Genomic DNA, 21776 nt, shown 5'->3' with positions numbered 1-21776 from the left:
TTTTTATCATGTTCTACATAATTTTCTAGGTTATTTGTACTAATAAGCAATAAAAAAATGACTATTGCTTCTGTTATACAGACGATGGACAGAGAAGAATCTTCTTCATAATAGTTCCTTTACCCACTGAATATTACAATCTGAACATTAGATGTGGTTTAAAAAAAAGGCTCCAAGAATTAAATAAAAAAAGAAATGCAGAAGTGTCACTGAAAGACCCTGGTATGACCATGCATGGATTCAGACCCTACAGGGAGGTCAGTTTTCACAGCAGTAAGTCACGCAGCAATAAGTCAGAAGAGACTGAAGGGAATAACTGCCCATTATGTGATCTCTCAGCCACTGAGGCATCTTAGGACCACACCACTGGTAAAGAAAATTACTGTGTGCATTGCTCACACTTCCCTATTCCTGAGTGTACAAATTAATGAGCTGCAAATTCCATACACAGCCACAAATTCTGTCTTCATTATATAGGTATATAGGACGTATGGACACAGGCCCAATCACAGATACTATGTATCTGCATTACATCCAAGTTTCCCAAAGGTTCTTCTCAAAAATCCTCTCTGCTAGAAAACATTATGGTGCAGAATTCTACACAGACCTTTTAGGGGTTTCCTCAAAGGGAACCACAGAACATTTAATACTTAAAGGTCCTAAATTTGTGTTCTAATTTAAACTTTTTAATTCTTTTTGTTTTGTCAGCTTCTATCTTGCTGTCTTGCTGTATCTACAAGTTTTTTAGCCATTCAGATCATTTGGAATGACCTGGATTCATTTTACTGCTTGGAAACCTCTGAGCTAGAAAACCCTCTGTGGTAGGATACTACGTAGAAAGTGTAAGTGTTCACAGAGGGACAAACCAATAAATGGTTTAGGCTTCCAGTTTTAATCGTTTTTCTAAAATTGTACTCATCTGAAGGACTTTAACAGTTCTGAAAACTGGGTATCTATAGTCTTAGTCTTAGCATATAGATTTCTTAAAATATCCATGAATTCCCATTGCAGTTTTGCACGTGTTATGAATGTGATAAGAATTCACTTATCAGGGCTACTCACCAGGTTGTTACTTTGTGTTCTGTAATTTCTTAACTTGCTTGCAATCTAATTTTGTTGGTGAAATTTCATCATGTTGGTATTTTTCCACAGTTCGCCTTCTCTACTGATCAATACATTATTCTTGAGGCATTTAACCTAACAGATGGCATACTTTTGCCACGTATTGGGCTGACATGCTCATTTGAGCATTTTCATTTTTGTGTTTTTGTGTTTTTGTGTGTACAGAGATATTTGTAAAAAAAACAAAAAAAAAAAACACTGTCCATGTGGAGGGGAATTTTTTGAAAATGAAGTGATTAAAAACTACATTCTGGACTTTGTGTATGACTATAATCTAGAAAATGTCTTGTCTCTCACTCTCAATACATCATCAAATCTCACCCATTCCTCACAAACTGATAAAGCATCTTTGTTAAGTTACAAAAAACAAACGAGATTATATCAGAAATACAGAAACGTTCTGTTGGGACTCACCTCTTTCTGTCGGTATTTGATGGCCAGCTTAAGCCGAGCCAGCTCGTTGTTGGTTTCTTCATCCAGGAGGTTAAGGTCATCATGGAAGTTGAGGATAAGCTCCAATTCGCGTGAGGAACGTGTCTGGTCCAGCAGGTCCTTTGCAAAGCGCTTACACTGATGAGACAGCTCCTCATACTCTGCCTTGAACTCGTTCTCCACCTTGCTGAGCTCTTGGAGTTCCCAGCTGAGCTGGAAGGCGGTCAGGAACGGGTCCTCGCTAGACAGTGCGATGAGTGACGGGCTTGCCAGGGCCTTGTAGATGTTAAGGCGTGAGCGTGAGTGGCGGAGACTGTCCACATCTGAGCTGGATACGCACTCAGAACAGTTGCAGCGCACCTCATGGGGCTGAGGCACTGACACACCTTTCTGCACCAGCATCTTAATAATCTCGTAATTATTTGTGTGGGCAGCGAGGATGATGGGCGTAATGTCAGGGGTGAATTCAGAGAACTGTTTGTCCAGCAGGATAGGTGGAACCTGGTTACAAGTGAGAAAGACATGCAGCATATGAAAACAGCTGAAGGATGAAATACAGAATTGAGTATTTAATATAGCTGCTTGATATGTCCTAGAACATTATGTACAATATCAATTTAAACATGAATTACTACTGAAATACCAAATATCAAAATATCTTCTGATTCCTTTTTGGTAAAGACACATAATACAGTCAAGCCTTTAAATTAGTAAACTGATGACTGACATCTTCTTACCTCTTTTAAAGATATTGAGTCAATAGTCATTTCCTCTGGCCTCCCCTATGACACTAAATGCAAAACTAATTAGCATGTTTGATTTATGCTGTTATCTAGCTAGCTGGAAAATTAGCTAGGTTGCAAGCATGTCTTTGGACCATTTACTAATAGCATTAGTAACAGTAACAGTCAAAATTGCACAAATTGCCTATCAAATTTTAAAAGAAATAGCTTATATGAAATAGCCTTAATCAAGGCTCCAGACTACCCCCATCCCATCATCCCGGGTACTGTAAAAATGGGGTAGAGGATGATGTAAAATCTGTTTTGGGATACTTTCGTGATGATAATGTTACATGGGTTTACACGTAATGCTTCTAAAATACAGTATATACAGTAACAGGTGAATGAATGCATTGCAATAAGGAAGATAAGATTTTGTTTTTAGCTTCCCACAAAAAAAGTGACTAGTTCTAAGCTGTGGTTGTGGCTGTCTGTGTTTTGTCTATCTGTGCCATTTAGCACATTTAGTTTCAGCTTATACTTCTCAGTTCTGACACTGAAGCCTACAAATTCCTTCAACATCTGGACTTGGCTCTTGCCTTTCAGTAGCCAAACTACATGTTCCCATCGAGGGGACCACAAGCTCCTGCTACCATCCAAAGTACCTCGAGCTCCAGCTCCAATTCAGGAGACTAGAAGCTCCTCCTCACATCCAGGGAACTATAAGCTCCTGCTCCGATCGAAGAAACAACATGCTACTGCTTCCATCCTCCTCCCAATCCACAAGCTCCATCTCCCATCCACAGTACTACAATTTCTCCTCCCATCCAGTTCACAACATGCTCCTGCTCCCATCCAGGGGAACACTGGACCACCGGCATCCAGGGCAACAGCGGCACATTCAGGGGACCAAAGTTTCCTGCTCCCATCCAGGGAACCACAAGTTCCTGGTCCCATCCATGGCACAACCAGCTTGCTCCCTATTTATACAGTGATAAAATATAGAATATAGATGGAATCTATATTGTAAATGCCACTAAATTCCATTCTATTTAAACTTTCTGCAAGATCCAATGTTCTTTACTATGTTTTCAAAAACTGCATGTAGTCTCTATATTACTTTTTACACTTTCTGCCAGATTTTATGTCCAGAAATGACTGCCCATGACCCCCAAAAACTCCTCACACACATAACTGCTGACTTGACTTTTACCATGATGCAGCTTTCTAGATTAAATACGATGAGGTAAAGTATGGTCACAGATGTCATGTCACCTCTGGAATGCTTGTTAAATACCATTTCAGTATACACATAAATCAGCACGAAGAGCCAGCCTATATAGTAAATGTTTGCCTACTCATCCAAACAACTTGAGCAAAACCCACAAGCAGGCTGATAAAATGGTGCCTGAGATATGCACACTCCTAAAATACAAATCAGGTCTGCAGTGCGCTAGTAAAGTTAAAAGGTATGTGTTCTTTAAATACTGCTGCACCCTCCAGTGGCTTTAGCGAGCCACCTTCTCTGTTCTGCAAGTTTCTCAGAAGAGTGAAACATTTATAGTTTTAGTGCCATTCATATGCATATAATGTCTCACCAACAGTGTTCTGAATGTTTCTCAGAAAAGTTAAAGGTTAGCAGGCCAATCTTCACAGGCATGACATTAACACAAAGTCATGCTGAAGTGCTCTCACTTAGCTGCACTTTGAAGTTTCCAAAAATTTATGGAGATTCAATGCATGCACAAGTTTCTAAGATATTATACTCACTCAGTGAAGGAACATTACAGTAATCTTAGCAGTTATGCTGAAATAACTGAGCCAGATCCTGCAATTTAATGCATATTCTCAAACATTATTATAAAATTGAAAGTTCAAATCCAGATGGTGAAAAGCCATGGATGTCCGAGAGTCCAAGAGAGAGTAACTGTCCATGTTTTCTGGATGAAAAGGATGGCCATCGCCCTCTCCCCTGTCAATCATAATGATACTAACCAATTACAATCATCATCAATGGCTTATGTACTGTATATGACACAGACAGTTAGAAATCTCCTTCAGGGGTGTTCAGCTGCCATACAGCATGAACTGAACTCTAAAAGATGCAGTGGCTGGTTTAATGTGTCTTAGAGAAAGCTCTGACACTCCCATATTGATTGTTATGGGAAGTGGTGGATTAGTGGTTAAGGCTCTGAGCTACTGCTCAGAAGTTTATGAGTTCAAATCCCAGCTCTTCCTATCTGCCACTGTTGGGTCCTTGAGACTCCAAAACTTGTCAATTTGGATAGAAGCATCAGCCAAATGAATACGTTATATGATAGATGAAACCTTGCCTAAGTGGGGCTTGACACTGAATAAATTGGCAGAAATTTGGGGTAGATTGAAAAGAGGAGAGAGAGAGCTGCTAAAACGCTCTGGAAAAAGCACTATAAGCATCCTGTAGCAGTTTGAGTAATTGGCTCCATCCTCTATCATGATGTATTGATGGCATGTTATTCTACAAAGTCTGAGAAGGCATCACAGAATACAATGACATGCACAAAGCTTTTAGATTAAAAACAAGAAGAAGAACAATTTCACAAGGATTTATGTGCTTTATATACAAAATCCCTTGAATGTTAAAGAAAGGAATTCTTGCCTTCTTACACTAAAATTCAAATAATAACATAATTATTTCAATTCAATGCTGAAATGCTGCTGAAACAAGTTTTTGAAAGACACATAGATGAAGCAATGGAGATGAAGATTCCATAAATATATGATTAGGAAAATAGGAACTGAAAATGGAGGAGACTGAGGACCAGAATAGGTCGGGTAGTGAGTGGGGGAGAAACGTTATGAATGCGTGTGCATGTCAGAACCCCCAAGAGAGCACGACTGTGAATTTGAGAGACAAGTGGTGATTAGAGGATGGGGGTGATTAGCACATCTCTCTGCAATATCCATTGTGAAGCCGAAGCTGTGGAACTCCCAGAGAAAGAAGACAAGCTAGCAGGCAAAAGCACAATATAATGATGACCCTTTCCAGACTGGCATGACCAAGCGTGCTGAAAAATTAAGCAAGTACTCAAATCAGCATTATATTCTTAAAGATTTGTAGGTTTTTTTGGGTTTTTTTTCACTGGATGGTACGATACGTTTACTAATTCATATCCAGAACAATCCGTACACTGGTGAAGTACCTCAGGAGGTTGGAAGGTGGTGACACCATAGTGCCAGACATGGTTAGAAAAATACAATGTGAAATTCAAAACTTGTTTATCTTTTAGACAAAATAATTGATTTGACGTTGGTGCGGTGCTCTTGCCTGGCACTGAGTGACCCAAATGAAGCCAAGGGTACCAATACTTTAATGACACACTGACACATCTGCTGTGGCACTACATGTATGTTCTACAACACTGTTATGTTAAACCCTATGGAGTGAGCAAACACAGTGAAAAAGAAGCCACAGGGGAATCGGCATAACTTTAAACCTGATTTTACCTTGACAATGGATAAGAAACGTAGAAAACACTGGCAAGATAAGATTCCTGTGAATAAATAAATAAATAAAAACTAATCTGAAACACTGAAATGTATGATAAAATTGTGAAGTTACCTCCTAAAGTTGAGAGAAATAAAGAATTTATAAAGACAAGAACTCTGGCAGACTTTCTCTACAGGTTTATGTGGCATACCGCCCGGTAGAAAAGCAATCGGTTTTGCCAACTCTTTTCAGCAGAAAGTAGCTAAAGCAAACTCAAAAAGTCACTAGAAGTCTCTAGATTATGTCACTGACTGATTTGCATATTAATTTATATATTATATATTACATTTGCATATAATATATAATTTATTTCAGAAATAATTTATTTCTTATAGAAAGAAGTCATCTTTGGCCATAGCATCACAAATTAAACTTTTATGCATTTACAAAATACTAAACTTTCTATCACGATTGCAGAAAAAAGAAGCAGTGACATGAGTAGTTTTAAAAGCTGAGTAGTAAGGAAACAGTTACTCACTTATTTCTAACTTCAAGAAGAGTTTAAAATGAAGAACAAAGAAGTGCGAGGGTGGGACCAACAGTGGTCATCAGTGATTGGTCATTGGGAAAAATGGTGCTCAGTGATTGGTTGCAAGCACAACACAGTCAGGTATTACATACTGATAGTGAGATGAGTGAACCTGCTGTGTCAACTCGTAGATCAGCAGCTGTGATGTGAGCTGGAGAGCCGTATCGAAGTTAAAGGTAGTCACTAACGTGTGCTCAAAAAGGCTCTTTTTTGAATTCAATTCGCTAAAAGGATCTACAAAGTCTCGCCACAAAGACTCTTAGTTGGCAACAATGAAAACAATCGTAGCCAGAGAGACCATAATGAAGATTCCGTGATGATTGTATCTGAACAATCAGTGGTCCTTATAATTTGTAGCTCCACCCATAGTCACATGTTTGGCAGTGTGATCACTGTGGTATTTTGCACATACTTCCAAAAGATCAAGTTTTGTTTCCTCAAACTTTGAGTGATTCATTGTTCCAAATCAGCATCTAAAATCTATGAAAAATGAAGTAAATTTAATCTATGATCTTAATACCAAAACTGAATATTAAATATAAATATACAATAAACGTAATAGTCTTGCTTAAAGAGCTACAACAGGAACTCTTGGTACCTGGGCAAGAAGGAGATCCAAATTCAGCATGAGAATTTAGGTACAGTATGGGTCACTTGATAATGGAAATAATTTCCAAATGTAGGATTAGTGAAAGGATCATTATTTAATATGAATTATACAAAGTTTATTGGGGTGTAATACCAGCTTGACACAGTTTGTTGTTAGATTGTTCATTAGGTCAAGAAATATGCAAACCTAAATTCAAGGCCACATAGTGAGGTATCATATCACACATGACAATCACTTTGTTCATCAGTATCTGCCCACTACTGAAAAATAAATGGAAAAAAAAACCCTGCTCCCATCTACCGATGTGTCTGTTTGTGATTTATAGACATGTTAATTTTGGTGATTTGCATATCAAAAGGTCACCAGAATAGCATAGGGATGGGATCCGATTGAGACACAGAGCTAGAGAACCACAGTCTGCATCATATCTGCAGTCTTTCTAAATCATCTAAAGGAAGAGAGGTCCTGTCTTCCTTCCTGTCCATTTCTCAGAATCATTTACTCGGCTCTTGCCTGACCTCCACAGAAGTCAAACCCAATCAGATTAAATAACTGTGAATGATAATGGGAGGAATTAAGCTTGGAAAAACAATGCTTCCGGACCTGCTGTATATCCTCACTGCATTCAGCTGTCATTTATGTTTTTTTAATCTAAGGCATGAGAGTAAACTGAAAGTTACTCAGTGAGGAAATGGACACTTTTGGTACTTTAGATATGTAGCTGATAACAGATAGTGGTGGTCGTGGTGGTGGTGAGGGAGGGATGGAGGGCATTAGAGCATTGTACTAACTGACGTTAAATATCATAATGCTTTGTGTTTATATGTTAAAAGTGATCACCACATCATTTGAGAGGTATTAAAAATAAGCACACTGCCGATTCCTCCATATCCCGTACAGCACTATAGAATTTTAATAACTCTTACATTAATTGTCCATCTGCACACATGTTAATTTATGACAGTAAGAGAATATTCACCACTGGAGAGTTTGCTATATATAGTTAGATTAGTAAATCTTTACACTACTAATGAAATTTTAATCATTTAAAACAAGGGTTCCCCATTTTTTTTTTTTTTTTTTTGTCAGCACAACCCCTTGCCCCCTGAGATTTCAAGCATGTTAATGTTAAATGAAACATTTACTTCCTGAAAACATTTTGATGCTTTTACTTTCTGTTTTAAGCTACTCAACCTTCCTTGAAACATTCAGCTGGTTTTGTGGCCTTGTTTCCATGTTTTCTTTTTAAGTGTCTCTTTAAGTGTCTGGCTTCATGCTTTGGACCAAACCATTTTAAATACTCCTCACTGTACTTACAGAACGCTTCCCACTTTGCAACTTTTGTTGTCTGATTTGTGCTTGGATGTTCCTCCTGTTGTGATTTACTTTAAAGTCCCAATGAAATCAAAATTGAAGTTTTGTGGCTTTTAGTATGAATATGTTAGCCTTAAGGTTAACTATAAGCTAGTGTGCTCCAAAACAATGACAGAATTCCCATTTAAAACATGTATGAATTCAAAATTTACAGTCTCTCTCTACCAACAATATGGATCAACAATTTTGATGACATCATTCTGTACTTCTGCTTCTCATCAGATTTTCTGTCCAATCAAATGCTCTCTGTCTTGCCGTTTTTGAGCGAGAGACATCATATCAGCATGCATGGGGCGAAAATGTAACTTTAAGAAGGAAATGGCTTGAATTCATTCACTTTGCAGAAGGAGGTATTTGTGCCAGCTCACGGCTTTGTGACAGCTGTAAACTGTGAGCTAAGGTAAATGCTGTTAGCTATTTAAAAAGGGGGAGGAGCCACTCAATATGTATTTCCCTGACTTCCTGTTTCAGTGGAAATTACATCAACACATCAAATAACACTTTTTATTAGTAATATTAATTAGTATTATTAAAATTTATCTTAAAGTGATATTGACATTTCCAACAGTCTCACGAACCCCCTGCAATGCCACCACGAGCCTGCAAACCCTGATTTAAGAGAAGGACTGTTATGATATATTTGGTTAACAATAGCTGTTGCGTTCATTGACTTATTAGTAAAGTTTTTAATGCATATGGGAATGTTTGATTACTCTCTCACCAACTTTGACTTTAGTTCAGACATTGATAGCTCAAAACAAAACATTACCACACGTGGTATTACTAATTTATACTAAACACCCGAGTGTTATTAAAAATACTATTAAAAAAATAACACTATGAACATGTAATTCTGAATGGTATTATTTTGTTAGAAAAAAAAATATTGTTTAATTTATGACTGTATATAAATTTACTTTTTAATCCTTCAGAAACCAAAGCTCTGAAAGCGTTAAAAGTTAAAACCTCAAAAGTGAAATTTAAGGTTTAATTATGTACCTTAAATCTGAAAAAGCTCTAACTTAGATCATTAAGACCCAAAAAGACATACCCTTGAGGGCTCCATGCTGCAATGACAAGCATTTGTACCTTCAAATGTGAAGTATGTATATATATGTATTTATATATATATATATATATATATATATATATATATATATATATATATATATATATATATATATATATATATGTATATATATACGTAATGTGTATAATTGTATAAGAAGGGTGTATCAGTGTAGTTTATTACTATATATATATATAAGAATTGTTATAAGAATTAGTCCTGATTAAGCAATGATACAAGTTTGGATCTTACCACTGACACACCAGTGTTTGGATGTCTTTTTCTGAGTGATCCAATAGGATAGAAGGAATAAAAATATATTAACTTGATTAATTGTGAATCTACTTAATGATAAGCTTTATAAAGAATATTATATATAGGCACTTTTGACTAACAGTAGCTGTTACATTATCAAAAACAGGACCAGGTAGGCTCCAGTTTTGTTCCTCAAGGTAGAAAGAATGTCATTATACCCTACAAGTTATCATTAATATTCAATTATGTACCTTGAATGAGTTAAAGGTTAAAAAATTATATACTTTCAAACACTTTTTTCCCCCTGGGAGTGTGTAGGCTACATAAATAGCCTAAATAAGTGTTTATTACAGTAGTTTGTTACTGTGTCTCAGACTATAAACTGTGTATAATATATAAGGATATTTTAGTACAAAATTTCTCCAATGCTGGAACAAGTGAAATAACTTATGACCTTACTAATGTCACATCAGTGCATACTCACAACTTTTCTGTTATACAGCAGTAATATACAGTATGCTGTATGTGATATGACATAGCAGTAGTTATTGTGTACATAATAGGACATAATATAATTGTGTATATGACATGGTATAGTTTATGTATAAGAATATCATATTACTTCCTCACTAATTGATTCTCCAAACGATTGTGACTCTGTTTCCAGTTATAGCATTGATGATTATGGTTACAGTGATTACACTAGTAGAGAAAAGAAAAACGTATCGTTTACGCAGGCTACGTTAATGTTCCATCATGGTACAGACATTGAGTGGTCCTTAGGGTTTCATTTGTTAGTTTAAATGAGGTTTATATGGTACACAACACCCATTAGTGGATGTTAGCGTAGTTCTTTAAGCTATTATGTATTATATCTCATTACCTCATTAAGGAATACTCTAAAGAGGGGCTACAAGTGTTACGACTTCAGGTCTTAATTAATAAGTACCATTGTGTAGCCTATACAGTGTACTGCAATACACTCTCAGAAAAAAAAATGGCATGTCTCTAGGTTGGAATCAGTTGTACAGTGGTAATGGTGCAAGTTTTGTACCTTTATATCTTTAACCTTGAAAAGCTGAATATAGTGCAGTATAGTATATACACAGTGTAGTAGTTTACTTGTTAAAGGTGCATTATATGCAACTTCACATGTTAAAGATACACACCAAAGGATGTGACATTAGTGGTACAACTCCAGAGACAAGGAAAAGTAGAGTTTAGTACCTTAATTTCTGAGAGTGTAGTGCTGGCTTGGATATTACTGTGTCAATAAATAATGCTCCAAAAGTTTAAAAGTGAAGGTGTAAACATGCAGGTGAGAGGAAGTGGAGCTCCTGACCTGTTTCTCTCCACTGGGCTTCTTGTGGTTGAGCAGCAGCTCCACAGCTCCCACTACCTCCTTGCGAATGGCGTGGAGCAGCGCGTCCCCCACATGCACGTCGTGCGCCAGCAGCAGCTCCACCATCTCCAGGTTCTCGTTCTCGATGGCGATGAGCAGCGCGGTGCGCCCGAGCGGGTCCACGCAGTTCACGTTGATCTTGAAGTAGATCTCGGCCTCCTGCAGCGCGCGCTTCACGCTGCCGTAGTCGCCCTTCTCCACGGCGCTCAGGTACGCCTTCTCCTGCGCCGACAGCTCCGGCTCGGCGCGCACCACGCGCAAACGGATGCGATCGCGGCGCGAGGAGAACGCGCTCCCGCCGCCGCCGCCACGGCCGCCGCCACGGCCGCCGCTCCCGCCGCCTCCGCCGTAGTAGAGCTGCGCCATCGCACCCGGTCAGCTCGGTATCCTGAGCATCTGAGGAACGCACAGGACGAGGAGGAGGAATAAGAGGAGAAGTGGTGGCGGTGGTGGTGGTGGTGAAGCTCAGATAAACACCCGGTTAGTGCAGCTGAAAACGCAGCAGCGCACGAGACACGGAAATAACATCCACCCATTCGGGTTAATGCAGTTACGTAGAGTGGAGACTTGTTGGCGCATCGTGTCTCTTTCATGCACATGCACATGCACAGAATGATGGCAATAAAAACATAAAGCAAAAGAGTTCAAACTCTGACAAGACACAAATAAACCCTGTTGAGTTTATCCATCATCCAGTATTGCTCTCTAATAACATTTATGAAGTGTTTCGTCACCATCAATTAAATTAAAGCACATGCTGAATGAGTTAGTACCATGAGTGAACTCAGAAAAGGCAAACATACACCAGCACCAACATTACCATGGAAACACATCTCAATGGCTATGGTTAAATAAACAGGATTTAACTACTGTAGTTAATGAAACTCCCCATGAAGCTCATGAACACATGGCACTAATCACTTCTGCATGTATTTCACCTCCTCTCCAAACTGTACACACAGTAAAAAAAAGTACCTTTCCTTATCAATGTGGTGGTACCACTAATGGAACATCTTTTGTGCCTTTAGTGTGCATCTTTTACCCAGAAAGGTGCATACTTTTACATTTTTATGCTAAAAGCTAATTGAAGGTACGAGTGGTCCTGCATTATAGACTACATTTGGCCAAAAGTATGTGGACACCTGACCATCACACCCATATGTGGTTCTTCCCCAAACTGTTGCCACAAAGTTAGAAGCACACAATTGTCTAGAATGTGTTTGTACGCTGTAGCTGGAACTAAGAAGACAAACCTGTTCCAAAAATGTCCCTGTGCACAAGCTCCATGAAGACATGGTTTGCCAAGGTTGGAGTGGAAGATCTCAAGTGTCCTGCACAGAGCCCTGACCTCAAACCCAGTGAACATCTTTGGGATGAATTGAAATGCTGACTGCACCCCAGACCTCCTTGTGCAACATCAGCGCCTTACCTCATTAATGATCTTGTAGCTGCACTGGCACAAATCCCCACAGCCACACTCCAAATTCTAGAGGAAATTCTTCCCAGAAGAGTGGAGGTTTTTATAACAGCAGTGGGGACTAAATCTGGAATGGGATGTTCAACAAGCACATATGGGTGTTATGTCCACAGCCATATAGTGCACATAGGTTGTAAAGGTATATACTGTATAAAGGGGTTCTTAACCTTTTTTTGTAGACAGGGACTGCTTCACAAACCCTCTTATGATTACTGTGCAAAATTTTTCATTCGTTCATTCATTCATTCATTCATTCATTTATTCATTCATCTTCAGGAAGCACTTTATTCTGGTCAAAGTCACAGTGTATCTTGAGCCTATCCTGGGAACACTGGGCCAAAGTGGGGACACACTTTAAATGCCAAGCCCATCCATCACACGACACCATGCAGACACACACTCACACACTCATTCACACCTATGGGCAATACATTTTATCCAATCCACCTACTGACATGTTTTTGGGAGGTAGGAAGAAACTGGAAAACCTTGAGAAACTCCCACAGTCATGGGAATAACATGTAAAACTCCATCATATTAATATCCCCTACTGAAAAATGTCATATGGTTTACATGCTCATATGTTTTTTTGTGATTGTGAAGTGAATAAAATGTGAGATCACCTGTGAAATACATGTAAAGGTCCTGCCCTGAAATTTCACATGTGAACTCAAGTCTACATGTGATCATGTGAAAAAGAATTATTCATGGGAGGAAATCACATCTGAAAAATGAAACCAGGTGAACACGTGAAAATGAAATAAAACGTGTGAGACATCGCATGTGAAAACGAAAAATCTGAAAAATTTTGAAAAATCACATATGAAATAAAACACATAAAATAAAAGCACATGCACTATATGTGAAAAATCAGTGAACAATCAAATGTGAGGTGTCTAAAAACCACACGTGAAAATATCACATGCAAATTGTCATACGTGTGATTATTCACAGGTGAAATCCATATAACTTTTCTGCATGCTTACACTGTATTAAATGTGGAATATTAAAAAAAACACAATATCACCAGCAGTTTAGAAACTGTTTTTTTATTAAGTTATTTTTATTGTTGTTTTATTAAGTTATAGAGCTTTAGAGTGACCAGTGAATTAAGTTAACTGAAGCAACACTGAAAGTGGAAAAACGTGACCTTCTCTGTTTCACTTAGACAACCATGATGCTAGATCAGTTCCAAGGAGGTCTGCCATTTATTTATTGATTGATTTATTTTTATATACAGTACTGTGCAAAAGTCTTAGGCACCCTATTTTTTTTAGTATGAACTGTTATAGATTTTTATTTTATGACATTTTAGAATTCCAAACATTAGTTTTCCAGCACAAAATGAAATGTTACAGAAAAATGTTTGTATGTCAGTAAAGAAAGCAGCGTATTACATAAGAGACACTTTTCAGACAAAAAGACATAATGAAGGCTTCTGGGTTTTGCTGCAAAAATAAGAAGCAAGTGTGACAAAGTCTCCAGAAGAACTGTGGCTGCTTCTGCAAGATTCTCAGTAACACTTACAGCTCATTTCCTTATAAAACTGCACACACTGCACCTGAGAATACTATTTTTTTTTAAAGCGAAGGATCATCACACCAAATATTGACTTTGTTTCATTTATTACTGTTTACTGCTCTTTACAGTATTTTTTTAAATGTGGAAACATTTAATGTCATTATTTTCAAAGGCATCTTTGCTCTACAGCATGTCTTTGCATGTGCCTAAGACTTAGTACTGTAGTTACAGTGGCAGAAATCACAATCCACCATTATCAAAGTTATTCTATTAATATTTCGCTTCTGCTCACTGAAATTGAACGAGCTTAATCCAAACCTCAATAACTCAAAAACAAGTAGCCTATAAATACTGACAACTTGGACATAATGTGTTCTGTCAGTGGAAAGTTCTGGAAGAGAATGTCCTATGGCCCTAATAAATAGATAAAATATTATTGTGGACGTTTAAAGAATGCTCATAAAATACATCTGTCCTGAGACCCTGACACCATGCTTACATAACTGATGCTAGAATTTCATTGTCAGTAACTTGCCATGCAGGTTGATATATTCCCAGGAAATCAAGTTGTGCCATAATCAAATTGGAAAGTTCATTACTGGAACAGCCTGGCTGACTTACAGTGGACCTATATCAACATTAAGGCCCAATTGAAGTCAGTGTTGCTCTGCCGTAATTTGGCTGCTAAAAACACATTATTTCTGGTCCATGTTCAACATAATGTGTCATATATGCTGCAACCACAATAGTCGTCTTTTCTGCTGCCACTGTGACTCAAACCTTTTTCATGTATTTTAAACATACTTGATTATTGGATCTGAGAAAGGTCCAATTTTGTTGTTAGAAGTTAGGCCTAATATTGTGTGAGGACAATTTACACTCACCAAACACTTTATATGGAACTCTTTCTACACCTGCTCATTCATACAATTATCCAAACAGCTAACCATGTGGCAGTGGCTTAGCGCATCAAATCATGCAGATACAGGACAAGAGCTTCAGTTAATGTTCATATCAAACATCATAATGGGAAAAAAATCGAATCATAATGAATTTGACCATGGCATGGATGCTGGTGCCAGACGGTCTGGGTATTTCAGAAACTGCTAATTTTCACACAGCACACTCTCTAGGGCTTCCAAAGAATGATACAAAAAAACATCAAGTGAGTGACAGTGCTGTGGGTGGAAATGCATTGTTGATCAGAGAGGTCAGAGGAGAATAACCAGACTGGTTTGAGCTGACAGGAAATCTACAGTAACTCAAATAATCACTCTTTACAACCGTGGTGAGCAGAAAAGCATAACAGAACACCCAAAACACCAAACCTTGAATCAGATGGGCTACAACAGCAGAAGACCACATCAGGTTCCTCTCCCGTCAGCCAGGAATAGGAATCTGAGGCTACACTGGGTACAGCATCACCATCACTGGGCAGCTGAAGATTAGAAATACATCAACTGCCCAGTTTCGGCTCATTCATGGATAACTGTATGAAAGCGCAGGTGTACAGGTGTTCCTATTAAAGTGGGTATTAAAGTGAGTGTAAATACTTGCTCAAATGAACGATTAGGATAAAAATATAAAATAAAAATCATATTTAGACTCATTTTCCATTTAGTATAAGTGGAGTGAATAAGCCACATCATGTGTGCATTCTGTACTGGAACTCTAAGGCTCATGTGATTCATGTGAAACATCCTGTATTTCCATTCTAAATAGACACTTAAACTGTGAGTGGGAAATTTGTGTAAATTAGATTTTTTCCCCCTTTAAACACTACAAGTTGCCTAAATTTGATGGCAACGTAATGCCATCTTAATAATAGCATATGTCCATTTAGTATTTGCTAATAATTGCTTATAATTTGGAAAAATACAATGACCACCCCTGAGTGCTAGTATCACTCTGACCACTGGATTGAGAATTCAGCAGCACTGTGGTATAAGAATTGTTAATACAATGCACTATAAGTAGCGTCCATAAAATGTTATATCACCAATACCAAAGTTTCTGTTTGCTTTGTGCATTATATATATATATATATATATATATATATATATATATATATATATATATATATATATATATATATATTGTAATGTTTCAATATACACGTGTACTATACAAAGTGGGGTTGAGTTTATTTGGTATTTCATAATATAACGTTATAAACACTAGTTATAATACTATATGTTAAGTAAGGAATAAAGCACCATGGGGTGTGCTGTTATAGGAAATTAATCAATGACAAGGTGGTGTGATATTAAGCAGCCTGATATTAAGAAGTGTTACTGTTACCAGCTTGAAATTTATTTCTCTACAATAGCACATCATTACGGGTTTTATTCCTCTTATACCACTTACCAACAACTTACCAAGAATTACAATTTTTTGGTTTATTAAAGAACATGTCCTACTTTTTATCCATTTACTATACCACAGTTGTACCCTTACCAGCCTGTCTTTTCTATATCATTAAGCTTGTTGTGTTACAGAGAAAGACTTTCAGCGCTGAAGAGAACAGCGCTGTGGTATACGTTAAAAATAATAACATCATGATAATGGTATTAGTTAGCTAAGTTCTCGCATCACTACAGCTTTGCATCTGCAAATTAGCTAGCTAACAGAACATACCTAATTAAAGAGCTACAATGATTTTGTAAGTATGTTATAAGGCTGCTACAGGATTTTTACAGAGCCTAAAAAAAAACTCTTTCCTCTTGATGCCTTTCCTGTTAATGGATTGGATCCTTCTCATTGATTTTTTTGTAGGTACAACACTACAGCAGAAAATAGAAACAGGGCATCCATCAGGTTCAGAAGCAGCACCTGTCGCTGCTGTTGTTAGCGTTGTTGCTGGCTCATTGAGCATTGCTGTTAGGACAAGGAGTAATGGTGTCAAGCTGTCAAGGCTTCCATTATAGATGTGTTCCGAGTGAATGTGGGTTTTTTTTTCTATTCTTTTCTAAATACTGTGAAATTAGGATGTTCTTCTATTTGGTTTGTCATGCAAATTTGGTCTTAAATTCCATTTGAAGTGGCATTACAAAGTCTTAAAATTATTACATTTATTTTAACAATACCTGCAGACATTCTCAGATTTGACAAAAGGCAGCCAGAGAAAGAACCTACGCCATTCATATGTTTCAATTGTCGCTGACTCATGAAATTATACCAAGCAATTGTTTAGACCTCTTACTGCTTAGGAATATACAGTATTACAGCTCCAGAAACTTTAATACAGCCTTAAATTGCTTTAGCATCACTACAGAGGGTGATGTGGTGGCACCTTAGACAAGTGCTAATTTGCATAGAGAATGCTGAATGAATTTAAACATTCAGCTTGATGCGGCAAACTGCTTTGAATACCTTCTGTTGCCTAGACTACTCTTGTTCTTGGTATAATGAACAGTATGTCTAGAAACAAACAGGTGGCAGCAGATCTGGAGAAAATGACACCTAGTGCTGGAGCCTCAGGTGTCACAGTTCATTTTTTCATGGGTTGCCCTGATCAAAGAGAAAAACATAAAAATTGCGCTTTAAGAGCATTTGAAGAATGGTTGGCTGTCTATTTCATTCATTCGGTCATTCTTTCATCTTCAGGAAGCGCTTTATTCTGATCAGGGTCACTGTGGACCTAATAATACTAATACTAATACTACTACTACTACTACTAATAATAATAATAATAATAATAATAATAATAATAATAATGATAAACTTTAATTATATTGCACCTTTCATACAAATAATACAGCTCAAAGTGCTTTACAATAAGGAAATTACATGCACTAATGCTTCACATAAAAATAGATAAAATACCATAATTGTCACATAAAATTGAAAACCAAATAATTAAAAAAAAAATTAGAATACATAGAATTCATAGCATGAGATAATAACTGAGTAATAATACTAAAATAAAATAAAGTTAAAAAATTAATATAAAATACACAGTTTTAAAAAGATTTGGATCTGGAGTGTATTCTGGGAAAACTTGGCACGAGGTGCACAGATTCATACACACATTCACACAGAGGGGCATTGTAGTGTAGCCAATTCACCTACTGGCATGTCTTTAGGAAGTGGGAACTGGAGAACCGAAGGAAACCCACATGGACACAGGGAGAACATGCAAAACTCCACACAGACATTAACCTGCACAATTCTTTGTGTTTATTGAAAATGATTCAAATCAAGATGAAGAAATTTGAATTTAATTAAGAAAAATTAAGCTTCCCTCTTAATCTCCAAGAACCTGCCAATGAATTCAAATTTACACTCCTCACTCTGCTAACTGCATTACATCCCTTTCTTAATAGTTTTAATATAGTTACTAAAATGTTACTAAAATGATTACTCTGAAAAATCTTATAACTCATTTGGTCTGACATTTATTCAGTTCCCCACTCGTTTATGGTTTGAGGCACAAAAAAAATCATAGTAACAGTTATAGCTGTGGTTTCATCTTAACCTGTCATATATGCCTTCTAATTAAATGTGCATGTGTGTAAATGTGTATGAGACATTACAAAGAAAAATAAAGCTTGGGAGGTAATAGCAGAGATTGTTGGTGCTTCTTGTGTATGTAGCTAGTACAGTTAGTTTGTTTTGCTAATCTGTCAACAAAGCCTAGCACGTAAATCAGTGGGCTACTTGCATTCAGGGCTATGATGTATTTCCATTTTGAGATAGTGTGAATCTCACGTGTCCGGTAGCATTACATTCATATTCGGCAGCACAGCCAGGCAGCAATGTCCAACGTTTTTTTTTTTTTTCAGGCTTACAATAAAATAAAATCATAGTTTTGGGTTAACTTTAGCTTGGGGATTTGTTTCTATTAATAGGTATATTCTTACCTTAATAATTGTTTATGTACGACTTACTAAAGCTTACTAAAAGGAGCTTTGTAAGTGTTCTTACATATATAATGAAATTTGTTGACATTAATTTTCAGGGACTCCTGCAGACACTGGGGTAAACTAGTGCCATTGCCATTATAGCTGATGAGCAAGAAGCAGAAGTGCTATTTTTGGTTATAATACAGAAGTGTTTGTGAAAGTAGGCCATTGTAAATCAGACAACTAATTTTCACACTAATTGGTGCAGTATTTAATTTGTGTTTAACCAGTTTCCTTTAAAAACATTTTGGCTGCTACTGTTTTTCATAAGAAAAAAAAACAATGCATAAATGCTAATTTCTCACAAGATCAGAGTGGTGATGTTCATTTCTGAAGAACTGTAACAAGGTTTCTGTGAAAAGCTGAATCCGGTTTCTGTGTGCAGGTCCCATCTGGAGAATTTTAACACAAATGTCACTTGCAGAAAAGCAAGTCTAGTCAGCGTTAGTTTACACAGTGTGTTCCTGCTCCTGTTCTGACTCTTGTTGAAAAACAGCTTGGGATTTAAAGAAGCATGTGCTTGCTATTTGCCTGAGCTGAACTGCATGGCAGCGCTACAAGTATGAAATACAAACACATGAAACTGTGAGGTGACAGCGCAACCCATTGCACCATCATGCTGCTCCTCTTCACTTCAAATCAATTCAAGTCTATCCACTTTTATTTGTATAGGGCTTTTAACAATATTGTCAGAAAGCAGCTTTACAGAAATCCCTAATGAACAGACCAAAGACGTCAAAGACGACATGAGGTAAAAATCTCGAGAGGAACCAGATTCATCCTTTTCCTGGAGACATCTGATAGTGGAACTACAAATCATTACTCTTCTACAACTGTCCACTATTACGATAAACAGTATTAAGTGTGCAGCTCTTTTTGTATATCATGTAACATGCAAATCAGCTAATAACCAGCTTCCTGTGTTTAACAACCAGCTTCCTGTGTTGTTCCTCGCTTGCAGTTGTTGCGATTTTGTGGTCCGTCTTTGATCTCTTCAAAAACACCAGCTTCAGTGGTCATGAACCGTTATGACATAATGTACTAGGAGGATATTGTGTTGTCAAATGTGGTTGGGAAAATACTTCTCAGACCATTTGAAGTTGCTTATAAATGTTTAAAATGCATCCTAGGTGCACACACACACACACACACACACACACGTATATATATATATATATATATATATGGATAATCCTGATCTGGATATAATTTTAATAATTAAGACACATAAAGCAGCAAGCTCTAAACAGGGTATTTAAAACCTGAGCAAAAGACCCACTTTCCTTTGGCTTAGCTATGACATCTGGTCATAATATTCAATGGGAGTGCTAAAAATCCTACTTCTTCTCAGTAATGCTGTGTTACTATTATGATTATTATGGATGAGTCTTGTAGTGCAGGGTCTCATCATAGGCAAATGATTGTATTCACACAGGAACACACTCGCTGACAAATTGATAGGCAGCAACATTCAGGATTCCTATTAATTTACGGTTTTTCAAGTCGGTATTCATGAGAAATAGCAAGCATGCTTGACATCGTGGATACTAAAAACCCCTGCTAGTCCATTTATAGCAGCCCTGAAGATTAACATTTATTTTTTTGACTAATTGCTTTGTTACTATAGTGTTTGCAGCGCTTGGAAGTAATAGCACATACCCCAGCCATCATGTTAGCTGTGTTTCTGTGTAGATTGTGTGTGTGTGTGTGTGTGTGTGTGTTCTTCCTACAAATCTGTCAGATCTCAGTCCTGCAGTTCTTATAATCACAATTAGCTCATTAAGCAGCTGGACTGGATTCTGCCTCCTTTGGAAGTCACACTGGGTAAAATCATTTGTAAATGAAGATATTTAAATGTAAATGAAATATTGATCCAATTCCCTTCAGGATCAAATGGGAGTGGAACAGACTATGAATATCCAGTGGGAAATTATTGATCAGTGCAGATGGAGGATGTATATAATTGCTTTTGATTGGTTATGTTAACTGTGTGATGTTTCATCTCTGTTGTGTCTGAACGAGATCTCCAAAACTCAGCTCGCTACAGAGCAAAAAAAATTAACATGGAGGTGAATATTATTGTCAGAGAACATTTTTTTTGTTCCATTTACACTAGCATGATTTCCCATGTTGATTCTTTGTGAGTGCAATACTCTTTTGTAATATCGGAACATTTTTTTTTTTTTAGAAGTCTCAGCTGTCAACCATTTAACTACCGTAGAGGTCTGACAGGTTGTCTGGACTTGGGTTTGTGCTGGATTGGTCCTGACAAGGTAGCATAAGAACATCAGAACCTGAAGACGTTTTGTGAAGGAAAAGAAAAAAGAATCACAATGAAAAAATAATTTTTGTTTCGTTCTTTAACTTTTTGTTCAGTTGGTTGCTTTAATAAAAAAGATCACTACCTCTTTTATAGCTTGTGTACTCTTAAAGGTTAAATCTAGAACCATTAGTGGTTACTCAGTTTGTCCCTATGGTGAGATCTTTAAATATTTTACATCAATGTGTTTCCCAGAGAAAGGTCATCTTTAGAAAGCTGAGAGCCATTAACTATCATAAGAGCTCTTGAGTACTCATTGTATCTGTTTTTAAACCCATGAAAAGTGTGTTTGTGTATGTAAGGAATACTACACACAATACATATGAAAATAATCCATGCTGGGGTGGTGTGATGTGGCCCAACCCAAAGCGGAGTTACTGTTACTGCCCCAAAGTGGATTATTTTCATATAACCGCATGGTCTGAAGTGTGTTATTTCACTTATACCACAGCAATTTGCCAATGATGACATTTTTAAATGTATTAATGAATGACACATCACACTTTTTAA

General features: G+C 37.2%; 1 protein-coding gene across 1 annotated transcript in view; it reads right to left on the bottom strand.

Annotated features, from left to right (window-relative positions):
- The window catches only part of trpc4b (transient receptor potential cation channel, subfamily C, member 4b), a 36538-nt gene extending 24819 nt beyond the window's left edge, over positions 1-11719 (bottom strand). Inside the window, exons 1-2 of the mRNA XM_026934904.3 lie at positions 10985-11719; positions 1537-2055 (exon numbers count right to left, since the gene is read on the bottom strand). Coding sequence (XP_026790705.2) covers positions 1537-2055; positions 10985-11410 — 945 coding nt within the window. The 5' untranslated portion in view covers positions 11411-11719. The remainder of the gene's footprint in view (positions 1-1536; positions 2056-10984) is intronic.
- Between the last annotated feature and the right edge of the window lie 10057 nt (positions 11720-21776).

Source organism: Pangasianodon hypophthalmus, chromosome 14 (assembly GCF_027358585.1).
Source record: "Pangasianodon hypophthalmus isolate fPanHyp1 chromosome 14, fPanHyp1.pri, whole genome shotgun sequence".
NCBI lineage: Eukaryota > Metazoa > Chordata > Actinopteri > Siluriformes > Pangasiidae > Pangasianodon > Pangasianodon hypophthalmus.
The sequence above is the reverse complement of the archived record's forward strand: the minus strand, read 5'-3'. Positions and strand labels throughout refer to the sequence as shown.